Below are 25,316 nucleotides of genomic sequence, written 5' to 3'. Positions count from 1 at the left end.
AGTGTCTGATGTTCCGCTGATGGTCTGTTTGCTAGGTGGACTGGTGGGAGGCGTGGAAGTGAGCACCAGAAAATACCTATGTTGGATAATATCCAACTCCCACTGGTCTGAGGGAACAGTATGCCATGTGGGTAAGTACATTTTCGGGCATCCCCTGACAGGTGTTATGTGGTCAGGGGAGGGTATAAGAGGAAAGTCACGGTTTGGTGGCAGGCATAGCACCTTTTTAGAACTACCCTTGCCTCTGGAGTTGTTGCCAAAGTAAAACCCTCTAAAATAACCCCTGGGAGAGGAATGTTGGCCCTGGCTGTGCCGATATGAGGTGGAAGTATCAGAGGAGGTGGTCTCTGAAATTCCACAGTAGGAGGGGCAGTAAAAGAAGCTACAGGGAACTGGTGTTTTCAGTGCCCCCCATTGCTTTTGCTATCTATGTGTCCTTCATTTTTATTTTTTCTAAAGTTTGGTCCACTACGGGCCAAAAGACCAAGTTGCTTACCTTCAGTAACTATGCTCGAAGGTGCGGACTCCGGAGCATACTTTTGAAATTGCTCCACGCCCCTCTCTTTCCGGGAGCAAGAGCATATCTCCTGTCCAGAACCAGAAGTTCTTAGAGGCCTGGTATCCCTTTTTTGGCAGCCCGGCTCCGCCGACGTACCTTCGGGTCCCGCAAGTTGGTCGGGGCCCAGGGACTTAAACGCTAGCGGCTACAGAAGGTCCTTGTAGATCCAGATCGATGCCGGTCGATCTTACTCGGCCATCCCAGACGTCAATCCAGACTATGCTCCCGGTGTCGACTGTGCCCCCGGTCAGCCCTGACCCCATCCTCATCCCCGAGTGGACACGAAGCCAGACTATCAGGGATATGGCCTCACAGGTGCTGCCTCAGTGCCCGGAGGAGGCCCGTGCCATTCTTGCTGAAGCAGTTGCAGACAGGAGACACACAACCCAATTCACCATATGATGTGGACTGGATTCCACAGACTCACTGGGCAGAACGATTGCCACGTCTGAAGCTATTAGATGCTACATGTGGTTGAGGACTTCTGGCTTCTTGGGGACATCCGGTCTTCCTTGAAGGACATGCCCTTTGATGGCACTCACCTTTTTGGCGATAAGGCAGCCATAGCGCTACACGGATTCTTGAGCTACTGCCAGATCCTTGGGACTTGCAGCTACCTCACCTCCTCCTCAGTCTGCCTTTAGTGGCTACAGAAGAGGCGCCCAGCCACATACTGTCCAGCCCAACCACAGAGTCACGCAAGCTGTCCAGCCTGTGCATGGGTGTGGACGTGGGACCCAGTGTCCTCGTGGGTCAGGGGGCCAGCGGGCAGGCCAGTTCACTCTCTCCTGCCCCACCCTGCCGCAGCCTCCAAACTTTCCTAGTCCAACGTTTCGTGCCCATCATCAACTAGTTGGAGGTTTGTCCAATTGACCTCCTCCACTGTCAATCCCTCACGTCGGACAGGTGGGTTGTCTAAATAGTCCGAAATGGCTACTGCCTCCCCTTCGGACCTACCCTCCCTCCATGCCACCTTCTTATGACCGCATGACAGAGGATCATTTAGCACTTCTCAGCCAGAAAGTATTAGCTCTCTTGGCCAAGGGAGCTATAGAAAAGGTTCCTGTGCCTGATGTAGGTTGTGGTTGTTTTGTTGCGGGGATTCTGCTCATACACAGAACAGTGCACAGATACCCATGACCTCAGTGAATTGTGGTGGACCACAAAATTCACCTCAGTACCCAGAACCCCTAACCGACTAGCATCAGTGTCTCATTAGCTCTCCGTCCTATAGCGAAGCCACCAATGACTAGCCAACCCAGAGAATGCAACTTAGGTTACTCTCAGGAATGGTGGAAATCAAGAACACTCTTTCGTTTGTTATTCTCATACCAGTCCACAACGCGAGTTAGAGACCTGGAAAAGTTTAAAAATTTTAACGACGTGCTCTGAGATGCAGTATTTTTGCGAAAATGGACACGCAGCGCTTGGGAGAACCTTGGTTAGATCTGTTTGCCTCCAAAGAGAACATGCAATGTCAGCAATTTTACGGGTTGGAGTTTCCAAGGCAGCACTCCCTCGGCGACGCTTTTCGTCACGAGTGAAGCTTCGGCCACCAGTACGCCTTTCCGCCTATACCATTTCTGCCCAGTGGGCACAAGAAGATCAAGCGTGACCGGGCTCAAGTCATTCTTGTAGCTCCTGACTGGGTACGAAAAGTCTGGTACCCCGACATTCTGAACATGGCCATCGATCCTCTGATCAGTCTGTCCCACAGGAGGATCTTCTGTCGCAGCAGCAGGGGAGGGTTCTTCACCCAAACCTGTCCAGTCTCCAACTCCTTGCGTGGAGATTGAGCGGCAGCAGTTGAAAGCTTACGACCTTCCGCCCGAAGTCTGATGTTATCTTGGCAGCTAGGCATCCCTTCACTAAAACTGTATACACCTGTAGAGGGAACAAATTTGTGGCATGGTGCAAAGCAGAGGCTGTTGATCCCCTTTCTGAGTTTCTCTTGTAAATATACTTTCTTTGGCCCAGCAGGGATCTGCCTTGGGCACTCTTAAAGGATATATTGCAGCCATCTCCGCTTTTCTTTGGCTGCCAGATCAGCTTTCTTTATTCAAATCCATCTTTAACAGATTCTTTAAGGGCCTTACTCCTCTGTTCCCACCTTCTACTTTTGTAATGTCCCAATGGGACTTAAATCTGGTTCTCGCCTTTCTTATGTGTGCTCCCTTCGAGCCTCTTCATAACCCCTCAGGTTTGCTGACTCTCAAAACTGCCTTTCTTGTTGCCATCACCTCTGCTCGCAGGGTGGGCGAGCTGCAGACTTTATCTTCTAATCCCCTTTTCTATCTGTCTATATGGATGAAGTGGTGCTTCGGACAAACCTACCTTCCTAAGGTCGTTATGCCTTTTCATGTGGGACAGTTGTAAGAAAGTGGCTCTGTATATACTGCACCAAAGTAAGGTACAGTGTGCACAGAGTCCACAGTCGTTTGGTAGAGGTTAAAGTTAGATATATCCTTCCTCTCTAAAGTGGTAGCTTGGTCGAGCAGTAAGGCAGTATCAGAGGACAGTGTAAAGCATTTGTTGTACACAGTCAGCAAATGGTCTCACACACTCAAGACCTGAACTCTAGGCCAATTGTTTTGTATATAAAAATATATCGTTTTATTTTAGAACCACAAGTAGGAATAAAAATACTTTCTCAGAATGAGATGCTACAGTTGAATACTTTCAATGAGCAATAGACTTTTGAATGCAACAGATACAGTTGTTGTAATATGCAACACAATAATAACAGAGCTTAATGGGAATTTTAAGTAAATGCAATATCAATTACTTTGCGTACGTTTTTCTTACTCAGGGCTGGATCCTGGATTCAGCCCTAGTGCATCTCCCGTAAATAGTTGAAAGAAATTGTTTAAAGTAAACAAGCGATTTTTAAGGAATATTTTAAGTTGCAAAAATTGACAAAAGATTTTCTGGTAAAAACTAGCCAATGTTATCCTATGGAGGAAAATAAGGATATTGGAAAATCACAGTTGTAATTACTTTTTAGGGTCTGTGCTGGGCACCAAGATCCAGCACTGGGATCTTTTCCGCTAATAGGCGAGTAATTTGGTTTTCATTGATCGGATGATTTATAGTGAATATTTTAAATTTTCAAAACTCGACCCTTAGAAGAATTTCTAAGTGAAAACCAGTCAATGTTACCCTATGGAGAAAATGTAGGTGATCAGTTTTCAGGTAAGTACTCAACTGGCAGAGTTAAGGTTCAGGGGTTAGACTCAAGGGTCTCCCAAGTTCAGGTAGGTTCAGTAGTTACACCCTCAGCGGCACATGGGCAGCCGGGTGCAGAGAGAGTAGGCCCAATGTTAGCCTATGGCGGGTAGGGGGTCTTCGGTTGGTGGCTGCTAGCAGGCAGGCCACGCGGCTGTGGGAGCAGGGTTCCTAGTCACTTGCTCAGGGCAAGTGGGGAAGTCGAATAGGACAGATGCTGCACTCCCAGCGACACTGGGGCAGCTGGGTGCAGGGTGCTTTTGGGCCTTCAGGCGCCCAATGTATTTCAATGGGAAAGCTGCAAGATGAACAAAGGCTGCAGGCTCGGGACAGAGATTCTTCAGGTGCGACCCCCACTTCGAGGGGTAAGTAGGGGAAGCTGTAAGATTGGTAGACACCCAGGAGTTGGGCACATGGGGCCGTGGGGCGCCGGGGTGTCTTTTGGGGTCATGAAATCTTACCCTCTACTGGTTGCGGTTGGAGGGGTCCCTGGGTGTGAGGCTGCAGGCGGCGTCAGGAGCATAGAGGAGGGTCCTTGGGTGCTGGATTCTTGGTTACAGTCACCGGGGGGACGTCTTGTGGTCTTTGTCAACTCAGGTACAGGCCGGGCTCGGCGGGTGCAGAGAGTGCTGGATTTGCGGTTCCTGGCTGGCACCAGGGGTTGTGGATCTTTAAGCAGAACCACTGCCCATGGGATTCCCAGTTTTTGGATGAGCAAGGCAGTCAGGTCCTCCAGGGTTTTCGAGGTTGCTGACCTCAGAAGATGCCAGGGTTTAGCAGGAGCAGGTTCGAGGGTCGACAGGCCGGTAGGGCTGGGGCCAAGTCAGTTGGTGTCGTCCTCTTGTTGGCAGCTGCACGGCAGGTCTTCTTTCTTCTTTGTAGTTTCGGGATCTGAGGAAGAAAGGTTCAGGGTACCCCTAAATACTAAATTTAGGGGTGTTACAGGTAGGGAAAGGACAGGGACCAAAGGGTCCCTTTCCTGGGGTGAGTACACCCCCTATCCGGACACTCTCCAGTGGGAGGGGGCAGGAACCTATTTAAATTTTTTTTTTTTTTTTAGAGGATTATATAGCACGAACTAGACCCGAGACATCTGGTTTCAGAGCGCTTTACATGAGCACCAGTTTCGTTACAGAAGGACACGTTCATTTTTGTTAGTGATTTGCCCACAATCACAGGATGCGTCGTTGTCGAGACTCGAATTCTGTTCCCCAGCTTCGAGGTCGACCGCTTTAGCCTACATCCTCCTACATCCTAGCCCTGATTGGGTAGGGCTCCCCATCCTCAAGATGGCGAGAGCCCGGAGTTGTGCTTCACCTCGCCTCTCCCACCTGAAGGGTGGGGTTGGCAGAGGCTGGTACACCCCCTTTCCTCACTTTGTTTTTCCCGCCTGTCTTCCTGCCAGAGTGGGGGTCAGAACTGGTGGGGACCAGTTGCGGAGTACAGCAAGTGGTCTGGAGAAGTTCACAAAGCCTTTGAAGCTTCCTCTGCCCATTCTGGGGTAGGAGGCCTAGCATCTCGCCACAGGATGTGCATTTTTGCAGGCCCACAAGAGCGGATGGCTCTCTACCCAGGGGTCCAGCAACATGTCTGCTGGGTGGCAGCCTAAGCAGCCTGTCAGTCAGGACGCAGGTTGTGGGTTAGTTTCAGGGGGCAACTCTAAGTTGCCCTATGTCGTACATGTTAACATTAAATCCCACACTGGCATCAGTGTGGGTTTAATGTGCTGAGAAGTTTGATACCAAACTTCAGTCTTCAGTGTTGCCATCATGGTGCTGTGGAGTTCATGATGACGACCTCCCAGCACCATATACTCTTAATGGCAGCACTGCACTTACAGTGCCCAGGAATGGACCTGGGTACTGTAGGGGTATATGTACCCATACCACTGCCATTGGGCACCCAGCTAGAGGGGTGACTGAGGTATGCCAGGGCAGTATTTTGTGGGAATGGCACACAGGGATGTGTGCCATGTCGACTCTGTTTTGTGGTGCACCAAGACACTCAGCCTGCAAAGGCAGTGTGTGTGTCAGGGCACAGGGCCATAAGGGTGGCACAAGAGGTGCTGTAACACCTGGGGCCTTCTCTGGTCAAAGTGCCCTAGGTGCCTAGGGTACCATTTACCAGGGGCTGACCTGTGGCCAGAGATGCCAATAGGGTTTAGGCTTTAATACAGTTTTAGGGAAGGAACACAGGCCCTAGGTACCAGTGCACACTCAGTCAAAGCACATTAGCAATTCAGCAAAAAGTGGAGGCATACCATGCAAGAAAGAGGGCACTTTCTCACAACAATCAGTCACTCTGCCCACCTTTTATACATCCCCACATCCATCCAAGGAGGAGGAGAGACTCCACTGTCTGGACCCAAAACGTGCATTGTCTTTATCTTGATAGGACAAAAGACATCCGGGTGGATGATCAACTCCTCATTGGCAATGTGGGTGGCAAGAAAGGTTGGGCTGCTCAGAAACGGACCATCTCCTGATGGGCTGTCCTTTGCATCAAAATAGGCTATGCTTTGACAAAGAAGGACCCTCCAGTGTGGTGCGTGCTCAGTCCACCAGAGCAAAAGTGATAATCATGGCATTAGAACGTGGAGTTCCAGTACCGGACATCTGTCAGGCAGCAACGTGGGCATACTTGCACACGTGTACCAGACAACTGCCTGGGCAGCCAATTTCGGAGGGATGGGTACATTGCCTGTTCGGTCCTCCAGGACGTTCTGGTTTTATCTTGGTTCACAAATTCTCCTACAGGGATGGTATTGCTGGAGTATCTATTCTAAGGTAAGGAATCTACAACTAAAGAGTCTCTAACAGATGAGCAAGATACTTACCTTCGGTAATGATGTATCTTGTAGAGACATGTTAGTTGTAGATTCCTTACAGCCCCACACATCCTCCCCGCACTGCAATCTGATTGCTAGGACTAGAAACTTCCCTAAAGGGCCCTAATTTTGACAAACCAGTGATCAGTGTCTTTCATGGCTCTGCGCATATGTCATGGAAAGTTGTGTTAAGAACTGACTTCAGCGCACATGGGTGACATCTATGTAGGTCCCGCGACGTCATCCTGGTACCCACAACACAAAAGACAGATGTGGACTCAACCAACGCCACGTAACGACGCACAGGGGTACTGTTGCTGAAGAAAAAAATCTTCTGATCCAGACTGCGCCTGGTGGAAATTCTAAGGTAAGGAATCTACAACTAACAGTCTATCAAATAGATGGTTGCCATCAAAAGGCATGCTCATCTGATTTTGCTGGAAATCTGGCTTAATGCCAGTGATGCAGATCCATGCAGGCCTTCAGAGGAGAATTCTGTTTTTTACACCCCTAGCAGCACTACCAACTGAATCTAGGGTGCAAAAAATGGATGCGTTTGAATTGAGCTTGTCCTCCGATACAAGTTGCGGCCCCGTTTTCTGTGCTCCTCAGGGAAGCATTGGAGACAATCATCCATTTAGTCCAGGTGGGCATGATCATACCTTTCTAGGAGGCCCATAGAATTTGCAATGTGCCAGTAGCTGGCTGATTGCATTGCCACCCTTCTCCGCACTGTCTCGTTATGTTTACTCTCTATCGGTTAGCGGGGTATCTCTGCTTGCCTGGGAGTTCGCTCGTTTATGGGCAGAGGTGATGGCCAGTGAGCCTGGTGGAAGCAGACTACAAATATAATCGGGTCAGATGGGGAGACAATATAAATGTTTTGGCCCTAGCTCAGACAGTCTTTAAAAATATCTGGGGTGACAAAGCATGCACTTGAGCATTGGGATATATTGCCTGGAGCAGTGAGTGGAGGAAAGGAAGTCCTCCTCTAAGAGCTCCTTGTGATGAAAGGTGGTGGCCCTTCCAATTGCTTCTTGATATGATGTAGAATCATTGGGAGGGGAGAGGAGAGTGGACAGGTAAAGATCAAGGTCTTTATTCCTTAGTGGTTCTATCTCATAGGAGTCCCATAAGTCATATCCTGTGGAGGAATATCAAATGTGTCTTCCCTCCCACCATGCCCACCCATGTCAATGTGAAGATCCCTGGGGTGCAATCTCAAGTGGATCCCCTAGAGAATGAGTGGGGCAGGGCAAAGACAGGGGAATAGGTGGTGATCGTGGTGCAAGAGGTAAGAGGCAGGTGACCTTATTTGCCTTCTTGCATATTCTCACATGAACTGGAGTGTCCAAGGTTTCCTGAAATGAGAACTGTCTTTTGGATGCTGGAGCAGCAGAGCCCAAACTGTAAGGCTCTATTACATGATGTTTTTGACTGGAATCAAGCGGCTATTGGAATTTATGAAGAATGGGCTGGACTCTTGTGCCAGAGCCAGGCTTGAACATCAACCTCCAAGTCTACCGATATTAAAGAGTCTTTTGTTCAAGTGCCGATGGTCTGCTCGATGTCGAGACAGAGGAAATAGACAGCACAGGTCAGCTCGACACAGAGTATGGAAGTGGTACTGAGGTGCTCGGAGCCGAAGTACTTGCCATAGAAGACTTCTTAGGTGCTGAATCTGAGCTGAGCAGGGCGTCCGAAGCAAATGTTTGCTGCTGCCCATGGCTGGAAAATATTCAAACACTTATACACAAGGGAAATAGAGGAACGTGATCAAAGGCAATACCGACAGAGGAAAGATTCAGTAGGAACTAAAAATACACCATTATAGTATTAAACCAGAGTAGTTGAGCACACATCCGGACCAGACGTTGGAAAGAAAACAATCTAACAATGGAGTTGACGCCCATGTGTATTATCAACAAAGGAAGGAGTCACTCTACCTAGAGATTCGAAAGACTTCTTCGAAGGAAAACAACTTGCACACATCGAGACCCAACAATAGATGGGAGTACGTTGCACAGCATATGTATCTAAAGCCCTACATGCCTCGAACAGCCTTTTCTGAAATGTTATAAAAAACTCTTTCCTCAGGCGCTGGGATATTTTAATCTGAAGATCATAGGCTGAAGACTTCTACACGTTTCTTCCTTTTGATCAGATGTTGGTAGTGTACATGAAAGCACAACAGCACATTAAGACTGACGTAAACCTTCCCAAATCTATTCAGAGAGCAACATAATTAAGATGAACACAGCAAATGCCTCTATCACTGTCAGCCTGGGTACAAGCACCACTTGTCATTAACAAGAAGTACTTCAATTACCTAGAGTGGGCATTCATCATGCAGAGAGAAAACAAGGTGGAATGAGGGGAAGACAAAATAGAGGACAAAAAAGGGTTGTGGGCTGTAGCTAGTGAAAGAGGGTAACAAAGAGGGGGAGTGAAAAATGGAGGGAAAATCATTTGGAGATTAGAAGTAAAAGGATAATCCCAAGACGAGAAAAATAAAAATACAAAGAAATAGAAAAAAAGCCAAATGTAAGGAAAAAAACTGTAAATCACAGCACAAATGGCAAAATAATACCAAGCATTTTAATGATAAAAGGATGAAAGAAAGAAAGAAGGGTTTTATAAGAAAGAGGAGAGAGAAGGAATCTAGAGCAGACGTGGGAGCAACATGGCAACAGAAAATATTTTAAACACAGAGCCAGGAATGCTAAAGTCACGGACATGTTAGCAAAGTGGCAGAAGTGCACCTGCTAAGATGCAGCCTTTTAGGGCCACAGCCATGTATTTTAATCTGTATGATTTGTAGACCTCTCACCGCAAACAGAATCACATTAAGCTGCAGCATAGTGGTAACCAGGTCGTTCCCATGCTGCAGAAACCCGGCGGACACATTTTGACATTTCTGGTGCCAGCATGTTAAAAAAATACAGTCCTCACATTGGAGGCAAGACCAAAGTGCAATAAAGTTTGGCAGAAAGGTTCTGTATGCTGCTGTAGGAGGGTGGCTTAGTATATGGTGCACACTTAAGTGAAGCACCTTGAACTAATCCAGACAGCCCTTATAGTGATTTTAGCAGTCTTCGACAACCGTAGAAAGCTCTCTAAGGGGTAGCTGTGGACAGCAGCCTTCAGGCTTAGTCCAGAAGGAGCATTAAGCAGCCGGTTATACCAGAACTAATCATATAGTGTAGGTTAAATGAAAAAGAACCACACAGTGTAGTTATAAAAATAGTTATATTTATTATACACATGAACACATTGGTATATCTCTTACACAGAGATATCAACACAATATTTAAATTGTAAAGCAGGTAAGTTAGCACAAATACATAGTGGTCTCCAGGGGGGGACCAAACGAAATACTAAAGAAGTGGAATGCAAACTCTGACCGAAGTCGGGACTTGGAAGACTCAGAAGAGCTGGGGTATCACCAGATGTAAGTACCCAGGAACCCCACGGAGGCTGTGTGCAGAGTGGAAACACAACTGCATATTCAATGCAAGTCAATGGGAAAGTTGTGGTTGCAGTTTTTAAGAAGGACCCTTCCCAGTGGACCCTGAAGAAACCCTGTGAACGACAAAGTTGGAGAGTCACCCCACCCGTGGACACCCCAGTAACCAGGATTCCTACACCAGGAAAGCCGGGTGCATAGGTGCGAAGTGACTTCAGAAACCGCTGTAGACCACAATGGAAGACTTCAGTAAAGAGGCTGCTGGTAAAAAAGGTGAAGGAGTCCAGTGGAATCCAGGGGTGGATTCTTAAAGAGGAGTTCCTGCAAGCAGAGGGGTCAGAGTTCATGCCACTTGGAAGTGACCAGGAGGCACGGAAGACCAATGACAGAAGATACAGGAGTGATGATTGCGACTGTATCACTGCAGCTGTGAGGACTAGGCGACACTGTGGAAGACGAGCTGTCCAGTGTTGGAAGTTGAGAACTAGAGGGTCGGTGTCTGAAGGGGGGGACCAAGAAGCCTTGGAAGCAGCAACAGACGTGGTAAACGAAGAAGGTGCAGTGATGAGACCAGCATGGTCCAAGGGACTCACCAGATGCAAGAGAGCCAGAACAGGCCCCGCCCACTGAAGCCAAAGTAGATCCTCAAGAGAACCCACAGGACAAAGTACAGGAGTTGCAAGCGGACCACGAGCAGCTCACCAAAGATGTAGCCCCACGGTGCAGAGAATGTAGTGAGGACAAAGAACTTGGCAGTAAGAGATGCTGGTGGCTGGAGCTTCTTTTAGTATTTAGATTTTGGGAGGACAGTCAACAAGCCTTGGCAACAGTAGTCGACGCTGTGGACAGAGGTTCTGTTCCAGCGGTTCTGACGAGGGATGCTGGCCTCAAACTTGCTAAGAAGACAGTGTAGGCCTCAAGGGAGTTGCAGAACCACCACCTGTGTTGCTGAGCCCTTCAGAGGCTGTACACCGCCAGGTGCAGCAGACTGATCAGCTGAGTTACATAGCCTGTAGATGCAGGGGAGTGACTCCTCCACTCCAAGGGAAATTATTTTGATTGGCTTTGATGCACATAGGCCTGGAGAAGAACCTGTAAGAAGCACAGACAATGCAGAAGACTGGTAGGACGACGAGATCAAGAGCAGCAGGAGTCTTCCTTGATATAGTCCCGGTTCAAGGCGAAGCCCAACAAAGTCCAAGGTGGCCAGATGGTTTAAGTGGTTTCGGATTTGAATCTTGACCCCCGACAAATCTGAAGAGCCACCCGCAGATAAGCCCTTAAGTACCCTAGGGTACTCAAGTTTTGCACCAGAGCAGGAGCCAACAGCTCCCTGAACTGGTGCAAGCTGAAGTATGCAATGAGGGCACCAAATGTGCCTTTCAAACCAGTCTGGTGGTGCTGGCACCCTGGGGAGGGGGGTGGAATGGAGAAGGGGGGGGGCAGTGCATGGGATCCTACATCCAGCACTGGAATCAGTGTAGGGGTAGGATTCAAACATTTTCAATACCAAACATGACCAGTTTCGGTGCAGCCAATATATAGTTAGACATCCAGTATTTGACTTGATGTCTACCATATGTAATAAATGGCTGACCGCACTTACAATGCCTGGAGAATCGACTCTGGGGTTTGTAGAGGGGACCTGCTGATGCAGAGGCACCCTCATTCGCAACCAAGAACCCTGCCCTCAGGACTGAAGAGACTTTCATAGGGGTGACATAGGTTTTAATTGCAGTGACCTCAGATATAAAGAAACTTAGATCTGTTGTAAGTGGTGCTAGCCCCAACTTACTCAGGCTGCAATGGTAGGCCTCAAGTAACAGATAGTGGTTTCTCATCGGTGGGATAATTCATGCTGCAGCCATGAGGGGCCCCTGGTGTACCTATGCCCTGTGTACCTAGTACCATATACTAGGGACTTACCTGGGTACACCAGTGGCCAATTCGGAAGGTACCAAAGTTCTTACCACTGTCAAATTTAGGGAGGAAGCACAGTGACTGGGGTCCTGATTAGCAGAATTCCAGTCAGGCCCTAGCGTTAAGCTTTTTTTAAATCAGCAAATCAGACCAACCGACAGGCACGGGCCACTAATCCTTGGTATAACTAGTCAGTCTTGTAGGAGGGCGAAGACTACTCTAATTTCTGCCCTCAAATCAGGCCATAGAGCAACCATTATGGTCGCAAGGAATGCCTATAAGAATCTCCTCTCCCATGCAAAATCCGAATGGGAAACAGAGAAGTGGCAGGCCATCAAACAGGCACTAATAGCGAAAGATGCCCGAACTTTTTGGAACCTGGTTCATACTGGGAAACCAGAAGGTAAGGCAAAGATTGATCCCAACATCGCAGAGGAAGCATGGTGTGCATTCTTCGGTGAACTTTACTCGAGCCCTGCTTCCCAGCATAAAGTGTCACTGAGTATGTCTCTGAGTTTGGCCCCTGGTTCCCCTCCTCCCCCCTTTACCATGATGGAAGTTACACTTGCAGTTCAAGCGTTAAAATGTAACAAGGCCCCAGGGTTGGACAAGATCCCTGGTGATCTTTTCAGAGATGAGCCGAAGATCTGGGTCCCTACCTGACCGTCATATTTAATGCTATTCTTGACGGACAAGAGGTTCCAAGTACCTGGTTGGGGGCCGAAATCATTCCGATTTATAAAAAGGGATCTCCGTTGGCCCCATCAAATTATAGGCCAATTAGTCTTATTGACGTTACCCAAAAAATCTACGCCAAACTGCTATTGCAACGCTTGCAACATTGGATTAGTGAGAATAACATCCTCTCCCACCTGCAAGCAGGGTTCCGTGCTAAAACATCTACCATCGACCAACTTCTACGGCTCCAGGTACTTTACTGGAAGCATGTGGTCCTGGAAGGGGGTAGCCTCTACCTGACATTTGTGGACCTTAAATCCGCATTTGATATGGTGGACAGGAACCAATTGTGGAGTATATTAACAACAATGGGGATTCCACCCTATTTATGTCACCAATTCAAAAGACTCCATGAAGGAACCTATGCAAAGGTACGTTATGGCAAATACGGCCAGCTGACAAGTGCTTTTCCTATTGAGAAGGGAGTTAGGCAGGGATGCGTACTTGCCCCTACCCTATTTTCCCTTTTTTAAAATGAAATGGTCTTGTCGATGACCTAATTAGTGTACATAACATTGACGCCCCTAATTTAGCTGGCGGTAAATTTCCTGCACTTATGTTTGCGGATGACACCATGCTCCTCTCAAAAACATCTATGGGGATGCAGCGGGTGTTAGACCAATTCACCAAATTCTGTAGGAACAGGAATTTGGTGATTAATATAGATAAAACAAAGTATATGGTGTTCAATGCCAGTGCAACTAATTGTCCACGCCCGTCAATGGATGGACGAGCCCTGGAAAGGGTAAATAATTTCACTTACCTAGGTCTGACTTTAAATGATAAAATGAGTTGGGAAACTCAAATGACTAAGGCTAATTTAACCCTTTCTCAGTCTATGGGGGGGATTCTTAAAGTGCAGAAATCCTGTGTCCATAAAGTTGTTTGTGTGCCACTGGAAATATATAAGGTTCAAACCAGATCCTCCACCCTTTACGGGGCGGAACTCTGGGGCCATCGTCCAGCGAGTGAGATTGGCATAACAGAGAATAATTTTATTAGACAGCTGCTCTCCTTACCAAATAACACTCCTTTAGTTCCTCTAAGGTTGGACTTAAATCTGAGGCCCATTGCAGAAGCAATAGCCTCACGCCCGCTCCTTTACTGGTGCAGATTGTGGAGCGTCCAGGAGCTTGAGTGCTATAGAGAAGAACTGAAGATTGTGATGGCACGCCCAGGTGCAGGGAAGATAAAGTGGCTATCCTTTATAAGGGGGCAGGCGTCTAGGATCGGCATGGAGAATCTCTGGTTTAATCCGGAGGACGCATGCAAATCCATTTCAAAGAGAACCCTGGCTGAGTCTATAAAACATTACAACCTGGAAGAGGTCCTTCGGTCAGCCAGGCCTTCTAGTCTCACTGACAGCTTTCTGGATTTCAAGAATGTCTACAGCTTTGAGAAGGAATTAGACACTATAGAACCTGTCCTAGCAAAAAAACTGTATTTACAGTTCAGATATGGTACACTACCGCTTTACTCTCACACCGATAAATGGATAACGGGTTTAGCTCGTCCTTGTCCAGGTTGTAATGATCCAAACGAATCTTTAATTCATGTGACCTTGTTTTGTCCTGCCTATTCTGTTAGCAGGAAAAAATGGATCAAACAGTTATGTGTGAACCTAGGAGTCAGGAACCATATAGAGTTTTTTAGAATCTTAAAAACTGATACTAATGCACTAATAGTTACTGCTATTGCTAAATTTTTGTTTTCAATGTGGTTAATTAGACGGAGATTGATTCGGTAGTAGTAAGCTACTTCAATGTAGGATTTACAGTTTGTCTCAGTAAAAACTAGGCCTCCACCGCGTTTTAAACTTTAATCCATGTATTTTATTGTCTTAGGGTCTTTATCGTCACTCTATAAACCACATGCTAACTGATTTTATTGCAAATATTTAAAATGAGATGTAACTGTGTATTAGTCTATTGCTGTAAATGTATTTTTCTATTTTTGATGTACTTTTATGGTTCATAAACAAACCGAAATAAAGTTAAATTGATGATGATGATATAGTTAGACATCCAGTATTTGACTTGATGTCCACCATATGTAATAAATGGCTGACCGCACTTACAATGCCTGGAGAATCGACTCCGGGGTTTGTAGAGGGGACCTGCTGATGCAGAGGCACCCTCATTTGCAACCAAGAACCCTGCCCTCAGGACTGAAGAGACTTTCATAGGGGTGACATAGGTTTTAATTGCAGTGACCTCAGATATAAAGAAACTTAGATCGGTTGTAAGTGGTGCTAGCCCCAACTTACTCAGGCTGCAATGGTAGGCCTCAAGTAACAGATAGTGGTTTCTCATCGGTGGGATAATTCATGCTGCAGCCATGAGGGGCCCCTGGTGTACCTATGCCCTGTGTACCTAGTACCATATACTAGGGACTTACCTGGGTACACCAGTGGCCAATTCGGAAGGTACCAAAGTTCTTACCACTGTCAAATTTAGGGAGGAAGCACAGTGACTGGGGTCCTGATTAGCAGAATTACAGTCAGACAAGTCAGAAAACAGAAAAAAAGCCAGCAAAAAGTGGGGGTAACCAGGAAAGCAGATCCTACTTTCCTACAGTTGCGTTAAAGATTATGCTCCATTACAGTGTGAACGTTGTGTTGGAGTAGTGGAATGTTTTGTAGGAGATGACGGAGCGTTACTGAGATAGGTGCTAAGTTTGAATAAGTGTGGCCTGCAGCTGTGTGATTTTGAAGGCCTGGAGCTCAAGCCTCAGTTCTTCCTTGCTTCTCACTGGTCTCCGCCCTAGAAACCGTAATGTTCTTTACTAAGGAAGTCGGAGTATTGAGGTGCATTAGCCCATGTGTAGTGCATACTGTGTTTCGAGGTAGAAACGTTCGATGGCAGTCAGTTTTTGGGTCCACACAATTGGATGACAAGTCTGGCTGTAACATGGAGCACAGTGATGAGGCACCAGTTAACTCTTGGAAGGTCTGTGAGGACATTGATGCCCTAGTTCAATTGGGATATGACCAGCAACTAGAGACCTACATATCCGCTGCGCCAAGTTGAAAATGACAGCCGAGCAATACAACTGTAACGGCAATTTTAGGAAAATATACAAACTTGATACCATAAACTTATCAAAAACCAGGATCAAAAATCTTTGAACATTTCTGCAATCTATGTATAGGGAAACTGAATGAACTGATCTTTTAAACATGTGTAGTACTTACGTTTGCAATGCAGTATTTGTTGCATTGATGAGGTTTCTATCTGTTATTCGTTCCAGTATTAACAAGGCACTAGTTTCATGACCCTGCAGGAAACAAATTTTTTGTAAGGACATCTCTTGTGCACACAGAATATACTGAACGATAAACACAAAACTAGTTAATAATCTCGCACTGTCTACTAAAAACTCTAAAGCAATTCTTGTACACACTGGCTTGAATCAAGAGGTGTGGCGCAGCGGCCAGGGTGCCTGACTAGACCGCGAGGTTCACAGTTCGGACCCCGTGCCGGCAGCAGGTCAGCCCAGCACCATGTGACTCTGGGCAATAGCTTCCTTAATTTTCCCGATGGCCCCCTGCTCCGGGACACCTCTCTGGAGGTAGCTGTGTGCTTTACAAATGCTGGCATTTCATTTCATTGCACACAATATTTAGGAAACCACTATCAACAGTATCACAGTCATCACAGCTCAGGTGTGGTACACATCAGAGATGTACGTCACACCACTTCCTGACATATAGTGGAATTCCTACTCATTGTATGGGAGAGGATCCACTATCCCGGACTCTTCAAATGACTTTAGCTGCTGTTAAAAATGTTGAGGAGAGTCACATGCCAGTGAAAAAAAAAACACTAACATACTTATGATAAATCTCTAGCACTGATCTTGTGTAGATACAAACATAGCAGGTGAAGGCCCGGAAAACCTACAAACTCTTGCATAGTGTACAGTTTTAAGCTAAAGGAAGCAGTTATCCTCCTCGGCAGACAGTTCATTGATCGCTCATCCTGGGAACAACTTCAGCGTGTTACAAATAAGGAGTTTCTTTCATATCCCAGTCACAGCGGACTAGAAAATTATTTGAGATTCGCAAAAGAGCACTACCACCAGCTACATGTTTGGAAACCGCTGATGACTAAGAAATCATAATCCTACAATGACTTTGTTCTACCAATAAAGTGTTTTCCTGCAGTGTTGTGTGCCACACTTCTGCTGTTTCAAATAAAGTTTTTGTAAACTGTAAGCCAACAGCTGATCAGAATATCCTCAGCAATTAAAGGCTAGATTCCCCGCGTCTTTTTCCAGTAAAAATTCTAGAGCATGTAAACTCTATTCTATTTGACCATCTAGAGAACAATGAGCTGTTGAATCCAGCCCAGTCTGGCTTTCACCCAATGCACGGTGCAGACGTCTCACTGGTCTCACTTCTGAATAACCAGAGGTTGAAAAGGGGAATTTTGCAGCCATGGTATAGTTAGATTTGTTGGTCGCATCAAACGTTGTCTCCCATGAGTTACTAATGCAAGCTAGAAGAAATTGGCATTTGGCTAATAGAGCCCAGGCTATTAATCTACCCCGGTACCGGTTAGGATTTCAGTGTACCAAACAGGGGGGAGAGGGGTTGGTGGTTGCCTCAGGGATTCGCACTTAGCCCTACTCTTTTTGACCCCGCTACTTTGCCAATAGAGAACAGCCTTTCAGAAATATAGCGGATGATACCCAGCTGATAATATCTATTGACTTCAAGATGTCGGCACCATTTCAAGCAAGGTATGCAAAGGAACATGTAATTGTTGCCTCAGAATTTTTTCAAATTTAATGAGGATAATATAGGGATATTGTGTTGTGCAACAAAGTCCAATTTTACATACACAGCTGCTAGAAAGGTCAGGAATCTTGGTGTCTTTTTTGACAACGATCTTTTGTTGACAGCTCATGTTACTAGGCTGGCTTCAAATTGCTCTTCATTGCACAGAGCACTCCAAAAGCTACTACCATTGCTCTCAATGCCTTGATTGTTCAAGCTGTAACACTCAGATGGTTAGATTACGGCAACTCTATTGCGGAGAGCCTCAAACTCCCACATTAAACGAATGGCACACATTTAGAATGCAGCAACTTGTTTGGCGTGGTCACTCCCTTGAAATTTATTGGTCTTTTTGGCATTAAAGAACCTACATTGGTACTGGTAGCCAAGAGGATTGTTTACAGGGCTCTTTGGATGGGTCACAGAGCCCTACATGGGCGGGGCCTTATTTTACTCGCAGAACAAGTGTATTAGGCACCCTCTGGGGTGGCAGTTGCATTCAGTAGAGGGAAGCCTTCTAACAACATAAAGTCAGACTCTTCCAATTGTGGGTGGATGAGAAGAGAGAGAGAGGGAGAGAGAGAGAGAGAGGGAGAGAGAGAGGGGAGAGAGGGGAGAGAGGGGAGAGAGGGGAGAGAGGGGAGAGAGGAGAGAGAGGAGAGGGAGGAGAGGGAGGAGAGGGAGGAGAGGGAGGAGAGGGAGGAGAGAGAGGAGAGAGAGGAGAGGAGAGAGGGAGAGGAGAGAGGGAGAGGAGAGAGGGAGAGGGGAGAGGGGAGAGGGGAGAGAGGAGAGGAGAGAGGAGAGAGAGGAGAGAGAGGAGAGAGAGGGGAGAGAGAGAGGAGAGAGAGAGGAGAGAGGAGAGAGAGGAGAGAGAGGAGAGAGAGAGGAGAGAGAGAGGAGAGAGAGAGGAGAGAGAGAGAGGAGAGAGAGAGGAGAGAGAGAGGAGAGAGGGGAGAGAGAGAGGAGAGAGAGGAGAGAGAGGAGAGAGAGGAGAGAGAGGAGAGAGAGGAGAGAGAGGAGAGAGGAGAGAGAGGAGAGAGAGGAGAGAGAGGAGAGAGGAGAGAGAGGAGAGAGAGGAGAGAGAGGAGAGAGAGGAGAGTGACCTCAAGACTGCCAAGCACAGGCTGCACTTAAAGCATCAAGTTCCAAGGTTAAGACAACTGTAAAGTGACTCCCAATGAAAAGAATACACCTTGCCGTAATACTCAAAAGAAAGGCGTGTGCTACCAAGATTAAAATGCCTCAAAATACAAATAAGAACTGCACTGGGACAGAGGATTAAAAAGGAAAATACACATCAATAAGATAGCCAGGGTAGGGAAGAGACCTCATCTGCAAACGGATTAGAAATGTTACTTAACTTCCACCAATATATCCCTCTGATAATCCATCAGAGAATGAAGTATATTTCAGTGAAGAACCGTTGAGCATGGGCATGAGAAATGAGGTGCCCTGTGGATGGTAGGCCTGAGAACAGCAAAACTGCAAAGACCGACATGCACTGGCTAAAATCATTAGCCAGGGGGCAGGGCGACACAGGCAGCCAGGGGGCAGGGCGACACAGGCAGCCAGGGGGCAGGGCGACACAGGCAGCCAGGGGGCAGGGCGACACAGGCAGCCAGGGGGCAGGGCGACACAGGCAGCCAGGGGGCAGGGCGACACAGGCAGCCAGGGGGCAGGGCGACACAGGCAGCCAGGGGGCAGGGCGACACAGGCAGCCAGGGGGCAGGGCGACACAGGCAGCCAGGGGGCAAGGCGACACAGGCAGCCAGGGGGCAAGGCGACACAGGCAGCCAGGGGGCAAGGCGACACAGGCAGCCAGGGGGCAAGGCGACACAGGCAGCCAGGAGGCAAGGCGACACAAGCAGACCAGTGATTTAAAAAAATGGCGGCTCAGCCAACAATTGTAAAAAGGCAAAAAGGTAATCCTTAACTGTACCCAAAGCAAAGTCTCGCTGGACAAGAAACAAAAAAAAAATCATCAGATAACTTTACCTGGAAAGTGTCAATCGGATGTGAACTGCACCAAACCATGAACGATAGCCATATGCAGTTTTTGCCGAGAACCACATGACTGCCTAGATGACACCAACTACCTCTGCAGGAACGTTGAAGATGTTTAGCGTTTGTCGCATAGTCCTTATACATGAAGGTGGCGTTTTCAAAGGAATGAGAGCAGTGCCCTGCCCTTTTGTTGCAACAGTAGGTCTTCCCGGAAGTAAACCTTGATTGGAGGACAGGTGATCAAGCTCAGGAGTTCTTGATACCATACTCTGTGTTCAATGCTGAGCCAATAGGCTCAGCCAATAGGCTGATATGTGCCCAGTGGTTCCTGAACTTCAGAACGCAAGGCAGAAGTGGCATCGGAGGGAAGATGAACAGGAATCCAGAGCTACTTTCTAGACAGAATGCATCCCCTAGCAAGAGGCACACTGGAAACTCCAACACGCAGAACTGTTGACCTTGCACATTCTCAGTGGTGGCGAGTGGACTACGGCAACGCCCTCTACGTCGGTACCACCGCCAAGCTCCAGAAGAGACTCCAGCGGATCCAGAACGCCTCAGCCAGACTCATCCTCGACATCCCACGAACCAGCCACATCACCGGACATCTGAGAGACCTCCACTGGCTCCCCGTCAACAAAAGAATCACCTTCCGCCTCCTCACCCACGTACACAAAGCCCTACACGACCAGGGCCCGAGCTACCTCAACAGCCGAATCAACTTCTACGCTCCCAATCGCCACCTCCGATCAGCCAACCACGCCCTCGCCGCCGTCCCCCGCATCAGAAGAGCGACTACGGGAGGAAGGTCCTTCTCCTACCTGGCCGCCAAGACCTGGAACTCCCTCCCTCCCGACCTGCGCCTGACCCAAGACCACCTCTCCTTCAGGAAGAAGCTGAAGACCTGGCTGTTCGAGCAGTAGCGCCCCCCCCCCCCCCCCCCCCCCCCCCCAGCGCCTTGAGACCCTACGGGTAGTTAGCGCGCTATATAAGTGTCACTGATTGATTGATTGATTGAGTGGATAGAGCCAACGTTCAGCCTATTTGCAGAAGAGACCTTGAGCCACCTCTGGGTGCAAATGGCACTTGTGTGATCTGCTAGGCGTCAATGCCTGAGCTCACCTGCCTTGGCATTTAAAGATCCTGCCAGGTGGTTCACCTCCGGGAAAATTCCTTGATGGTCCACCATTTCCATACACACAGTGCCCCACCCTGCTTCTTGCATTACAAGAAGTGTAGGTGTTGTCTGTAGGCACATGCACAAGCCTTGCTTTGATGGACTGAAGGGAAGGCTTTCAACTGCAAGCTTCAGGAGGTTGGAATGGTGCTGGTTTTCTGCCAGAGACCAGGGGCCTCTGATATCCTCTCCCAGACAGCCGCCCGAACCCAGAAAGGAAGCATCAGTCACCACTGTCAACTCTGGGTAGGATAGGGAAAAGGGTCTGATGCTGACAGAATTGTGGCCCTGTAACCACCACTGCAGATCTTTTGCAGTTTTCTGAGATCCAGATGTGGTTGGAGGTGTCCTCTTAATGTTGGGCCCACTGTATCGCTCGTATATTCCACCTGGTATGCTTGAACAGCAGGAGGACATCAGTCTCAGCAGCTTAATAGTTAACCTCCCTGAAATCCAGGACAGATGCTAAAAGATCAGCAACATAGACTGAATGTCCAGGACTCTACTCTCCAGGGGAAGGCACAACACCAAACTGTTTCCAGAATTTCTCATATGAAGGGGAGCGTCTGGGCAGGTGTCAGGTGTGAGGTGTGACTTCAGCACTTTGATAGTAAACCCCGAAGATGTCAGGATGTTCGCCATAGTCTGGAGGTGGTTGACGACAGCCTCGGACAAGTTGCGCTGCTGCCATCACTATATGTTTGGAACACCCGAGGTGCCCTGGTGAGACCTAACTTTCGCATTCTGTGGAGGTCGGGTCCCCACTACACGAACGACGGAGCAGCACCATCCTGCTGTCCATTCAATAATTACTTCCTTAAGGGACGGCTGATTTATATCTTTTTACGGAAGTTGGATCCCTACGGAACAAACGCTGGAACAGCACCATTCTGCTGCCCACGCATTATCTACGATTTTAAGAAACGACTAAACAACTGTACATGGGGAAATAGGACCCTAACACTCTGAGCAACGGAACAGGACTGCATTCCTGTCCGTCCGCTGTTAGTTTGTTTAAGAAATTATTTTGCACTATCCTTGAATGTACCATCATCTAGCAAAGTCGTATGGATTACTACTCCGATACTCTACATAAAATTTAAAGTATCACTGTGACCATCGCTTTTTTAATCAACTCTCCTCTGCGCTACGTACATCGCCCACTTCATTGAAATCACGAAGGAATATCTCCATCTTGCAATCAATTTTATGTTATCCCATCTACGAATGTGTCACCCTCTAATGATGCTACTGCATGGATAGAGCGTCCGTGTTTTGATTTATTCTAGGTCTCCTGAAGAAGGCGGGTTACTGCCGAAACGCGCGTCGAGTTCTTATGCTCCTTTTTAAACATTTGTTGTATTACATGCATTTATGTGTTTATTTTCTGTATTAATTATGATTTTATGTTTGACCATTAGAATTGTATGTTATTGACCCATTTTCGATTCTGATTAATTGGTTTGGTCTCGTGATCTTATTTTATGTGTTGTTTTTAAACAAATATTCATTAAAAATATATATTTTATTTAGATATTGTTATATTCTTGATTTTCTTGCTTGATTACTGACCTATCCCGAGTGTTCACTGTATACGTTAGATGTCCTGGGATTTTTTCTCACACTAGTTGTTACCCTGCCCTAGGAGTCTATACACTACCCAGGGGGTCCTTGTTGTCTTCACCTGAGACCTAACGGGAGCACAGTGAACTGAAAATGATCCAACTCCACCGCGAATCACAGATCGCACCTGTGGGCTTGCAGGATAGGAATGTGGAAATGAGCATCCTGCAGGTCCAACGCTGCCATCAATCTCCAGGGTTGAAGGCAGAGGATACATGTCCCTTGTCAGGAAGGCAATGAGGGGGTGAGGGTCAAGTACAGGATGAAGGCCTCTGTCGTCCTTTGCACCAGAAAGGAGAGTGAGTAGCAGCCAGTTCTCACTTCTGATGCCGGCACCCTCTCTGTGGCTTTTTTGGCGAGAGGGGCTTGCACTTCTTGCTGTAAGATTGACAGATGGTCCTCAGTCCGTCATCTTGTGGAGGATGAAAGGTGCGGTGGGGGAGGGTGGAAATAAATGAGAGCATAAGCGCAATGGACAACTTGTCAGACCCACTTGTTAGAGGCGATTGCTTACCATTCAGGGAGGAAATGCTGGATCCTGCCTCTGACAAGGTGGTTGTCGATTGCTGCTGCTGCAGCACGGGGGGCGGGGTGGATAGATGACTGGGCTGCTCATTGCCCCTGGCCACATCGTGCACGCCACAACCATGACAAGGCTGTAGGGTCTGCTGGGCTGGGAGGGGGTGAATCAAATCTGAAGCTTTGTAGCAGACAAGCCCAATGAGCCCTGTGTGGCTCTGCGGTCCTGAAAGCGCTGAAGGGCTAATTCCACCTTCTTGCTACAGAGGAGACAGCAATTAAAGGGCATGTCCAATAGAGATGACTGGACATCCCTGGAGAAGCCTGTATAGGAGCTTTCTGGTGTCAGGTGCTGTGTTAGAAAAGCTGGGTCATCAGCGACAGGGCAGAGATTTCTTGCTTTCTGCCCACTTACTGGTGGTCTGGAACATGGTGTTGCCTATGTACCTATAAGGGTGTTTGTGAGGGATCACTAAAAAGCAAAAGGGACTCACCAGTAGTTTTTCCGGGTTAGAAGACTTGTGAAAACATTTTTTTCACTTCCATAGTGAGCAATTAGGGGTCAAGAACCACAGCCATAAATGCAAAGGAGACACTTTCCTAAGTTTCTGGCCTTGATGGAGAGACTAGCCCAGTGTTGGGAAAAGTATCTAGTCGACTGGCATCCTGTAGCTCATCATACCAGCTGTCTTTAGTATATAGTTGAGTAAACTAATCCCCTGTATCCTAGTGGTCATCATCAAACTGTGTCGAAAACAGGGTTGATGATCTGAGCCCTTCCATGATCCAATGATAATGTGTCATTGCGTGAAGGGTTGCCAAAAGGTTCCGGCACAGTGGGATAAGGGTACAGCCTCGGCCATAGCAGAGTCAGTTCGGAGTTGGAGAGCACTACCGACCGGTTGTGCTTCGATGGCCGGATTGGGGTCAAAAGGTCTGGCATGAGTTGGTGCCCCAAGATCAGTGTCAGCACTTAAGCTGGTGCGGGTCCCGAAATGAGTCCAAAGGTTTATGCTGATACAGAGGGCAGACCCACCGGCTGAGTGCCAGGTGGAGGAACCCACAGTTGCATAGGGCCTGCAGGCATGCCAGAGGGAGCAGGCAGCGTCCGGAACAGAGACAGCCTGGCTTCACAGAACTTGTGGATTTGATATGGTATCGCAAAAGAACCAAGAAAGTCTGGCTGCCCCAGTACAAGAGTCTGAGTCGGCTCCAAAGGAGATAGAGTTCGGGAGCGAGAGAGGCGCACGTTTACTCCCTCACACCTTTCCAGGAATTCGATTGTAGTGGGAAGGTGTAGAATCCCACTCTGACTCTGTGTGCTTCTTTTTTAACTTACCTCGACAAAAATCAGCCACGGAAACCATTTTAAACTTCAGGAATGGGACCGTCCCTTCTAATGTTCATGGCACAGAGCCTTTAGGTGTTTGGTGACATACAACTTTGTGTCATAGCCCCAGATCGCCTTTGGATTCATCAATGCACAGTAGCTAAACTCCTTGGAGTCTTGGGTCGACCCAAAGCACCAAAGACATCTGGTGGAGATCCGTCACAGACATTTGCTTGTGACAGGCCTAAGGCTTGAACCCCATGGTTTTTGGGGTGATACGTTTCCTTGCACACTAGTATTAATGTCTATATTTTGGAAAAGTAGTCTTGTGAAGAAATGAGGGGTTGCTCTGGATTTGCATCTTATAGTTCAGAAAGACAGGAACTAGTAGAGTGCTTAGGTTGCACTTCCATGTACCTCTGCACATACCTTACTAAGTGGGAAGAATTAGGCACAGAACCTCACAACGCCATCTACTGTGGCAGGGGTACTGCTTGAAGTTTGAGATGCAAAATGATGCCTGTGGAATAATTAAAAAGGTGAGGAATCTGCAGTTGGAAGTATCCATCAGAAACTGATTACATAAAGGGTAGAATTCAAATGGTGTATTCGTACCTTCCTCTGAAACTAGTAATTACTTATACAATCTGGTCCCAGGCTCTTCCTTCGGTTCGACTTCAAAGCAGTTTAATGTCTCTATTAATTTGTGTTGTTTTCCAACAAAGCTCCGATCCACCAGAGCTGAATCAAACTTTCCGTGCTCAGCGGAGAGGTCAGAAACCTGGCCAAACCAGATGATGGAAAAAAAAACAATCTTATGGAAGTGTGTCTATTCTGGTGCTCTGTGGGTTTCAGGGGAGTGGTCAACAATCACCTTAAAATCAAAAGACATTCCTCCAAGAAATACAAGTTAAAAAAGTGTCCAAAGCCCAACACTAGATAGCAATCATTTATAAAGCTACATGTGCTGCAAACAAAACGTTATTTGGTGCTGGCCAGAAGTGTCCGTATCCAGGACATCTGTGGACTGTAATATGTGCTTCAGATCACTCCTGTGCCAGGCATTACTTTTTCCCCCGAGGGCTGCAGGGACGGGTGTTCTGAACAGTGGGGGGACAAAGCTTCTTGACTGAATTATCTCCTTCGAT

At 47.5% G+C, this 25,316-nt stretch overlaps 1 protein-coding gene across 4 annotated transcripts in view; it reads right to left on the bottom strand.

Moving 5' to 3' along the window:
• Window positions 1–25,316, bottom strand: part of ANKRD28 (ankyrin repeat domain 28) — a 730,284-nt gene that overhangs the window by 28,452 nt on the left and 676,516 nt on the right. For all 4 annotated transcript variants that reach the window (XM_086942193.1, XM_086942192.1, XM_086942190.1 and 1 more), the window contains exon 26: window positions 15,929–16,011. In XM_086942193.1, coding sequence (XP_086798319.1) covers window positions 15,929–16,011 — 83 coding nt within the window. The remainder of the gene's footprint in view (window positions 1–15,928; window positions 16,012–25,316) is intronic.

Source organism: Lissotriton vulgaris, chromosome 10 (assembly GCF_964263255.1).
Source record: "Lissotriton vulgaris chromosome 10, aLisVul1.2, whole genome shotgun sequence".
NCBI classification, from domain to species: Eukaryota; Metazoa; Chordata; class Amphibia; order Caudata; family Salamandridae; genus Lissotriton; species Lissotriton vulgaris.
This window is presented reverse-complemented; position numbering and strand designations above follow the sequence as displayed.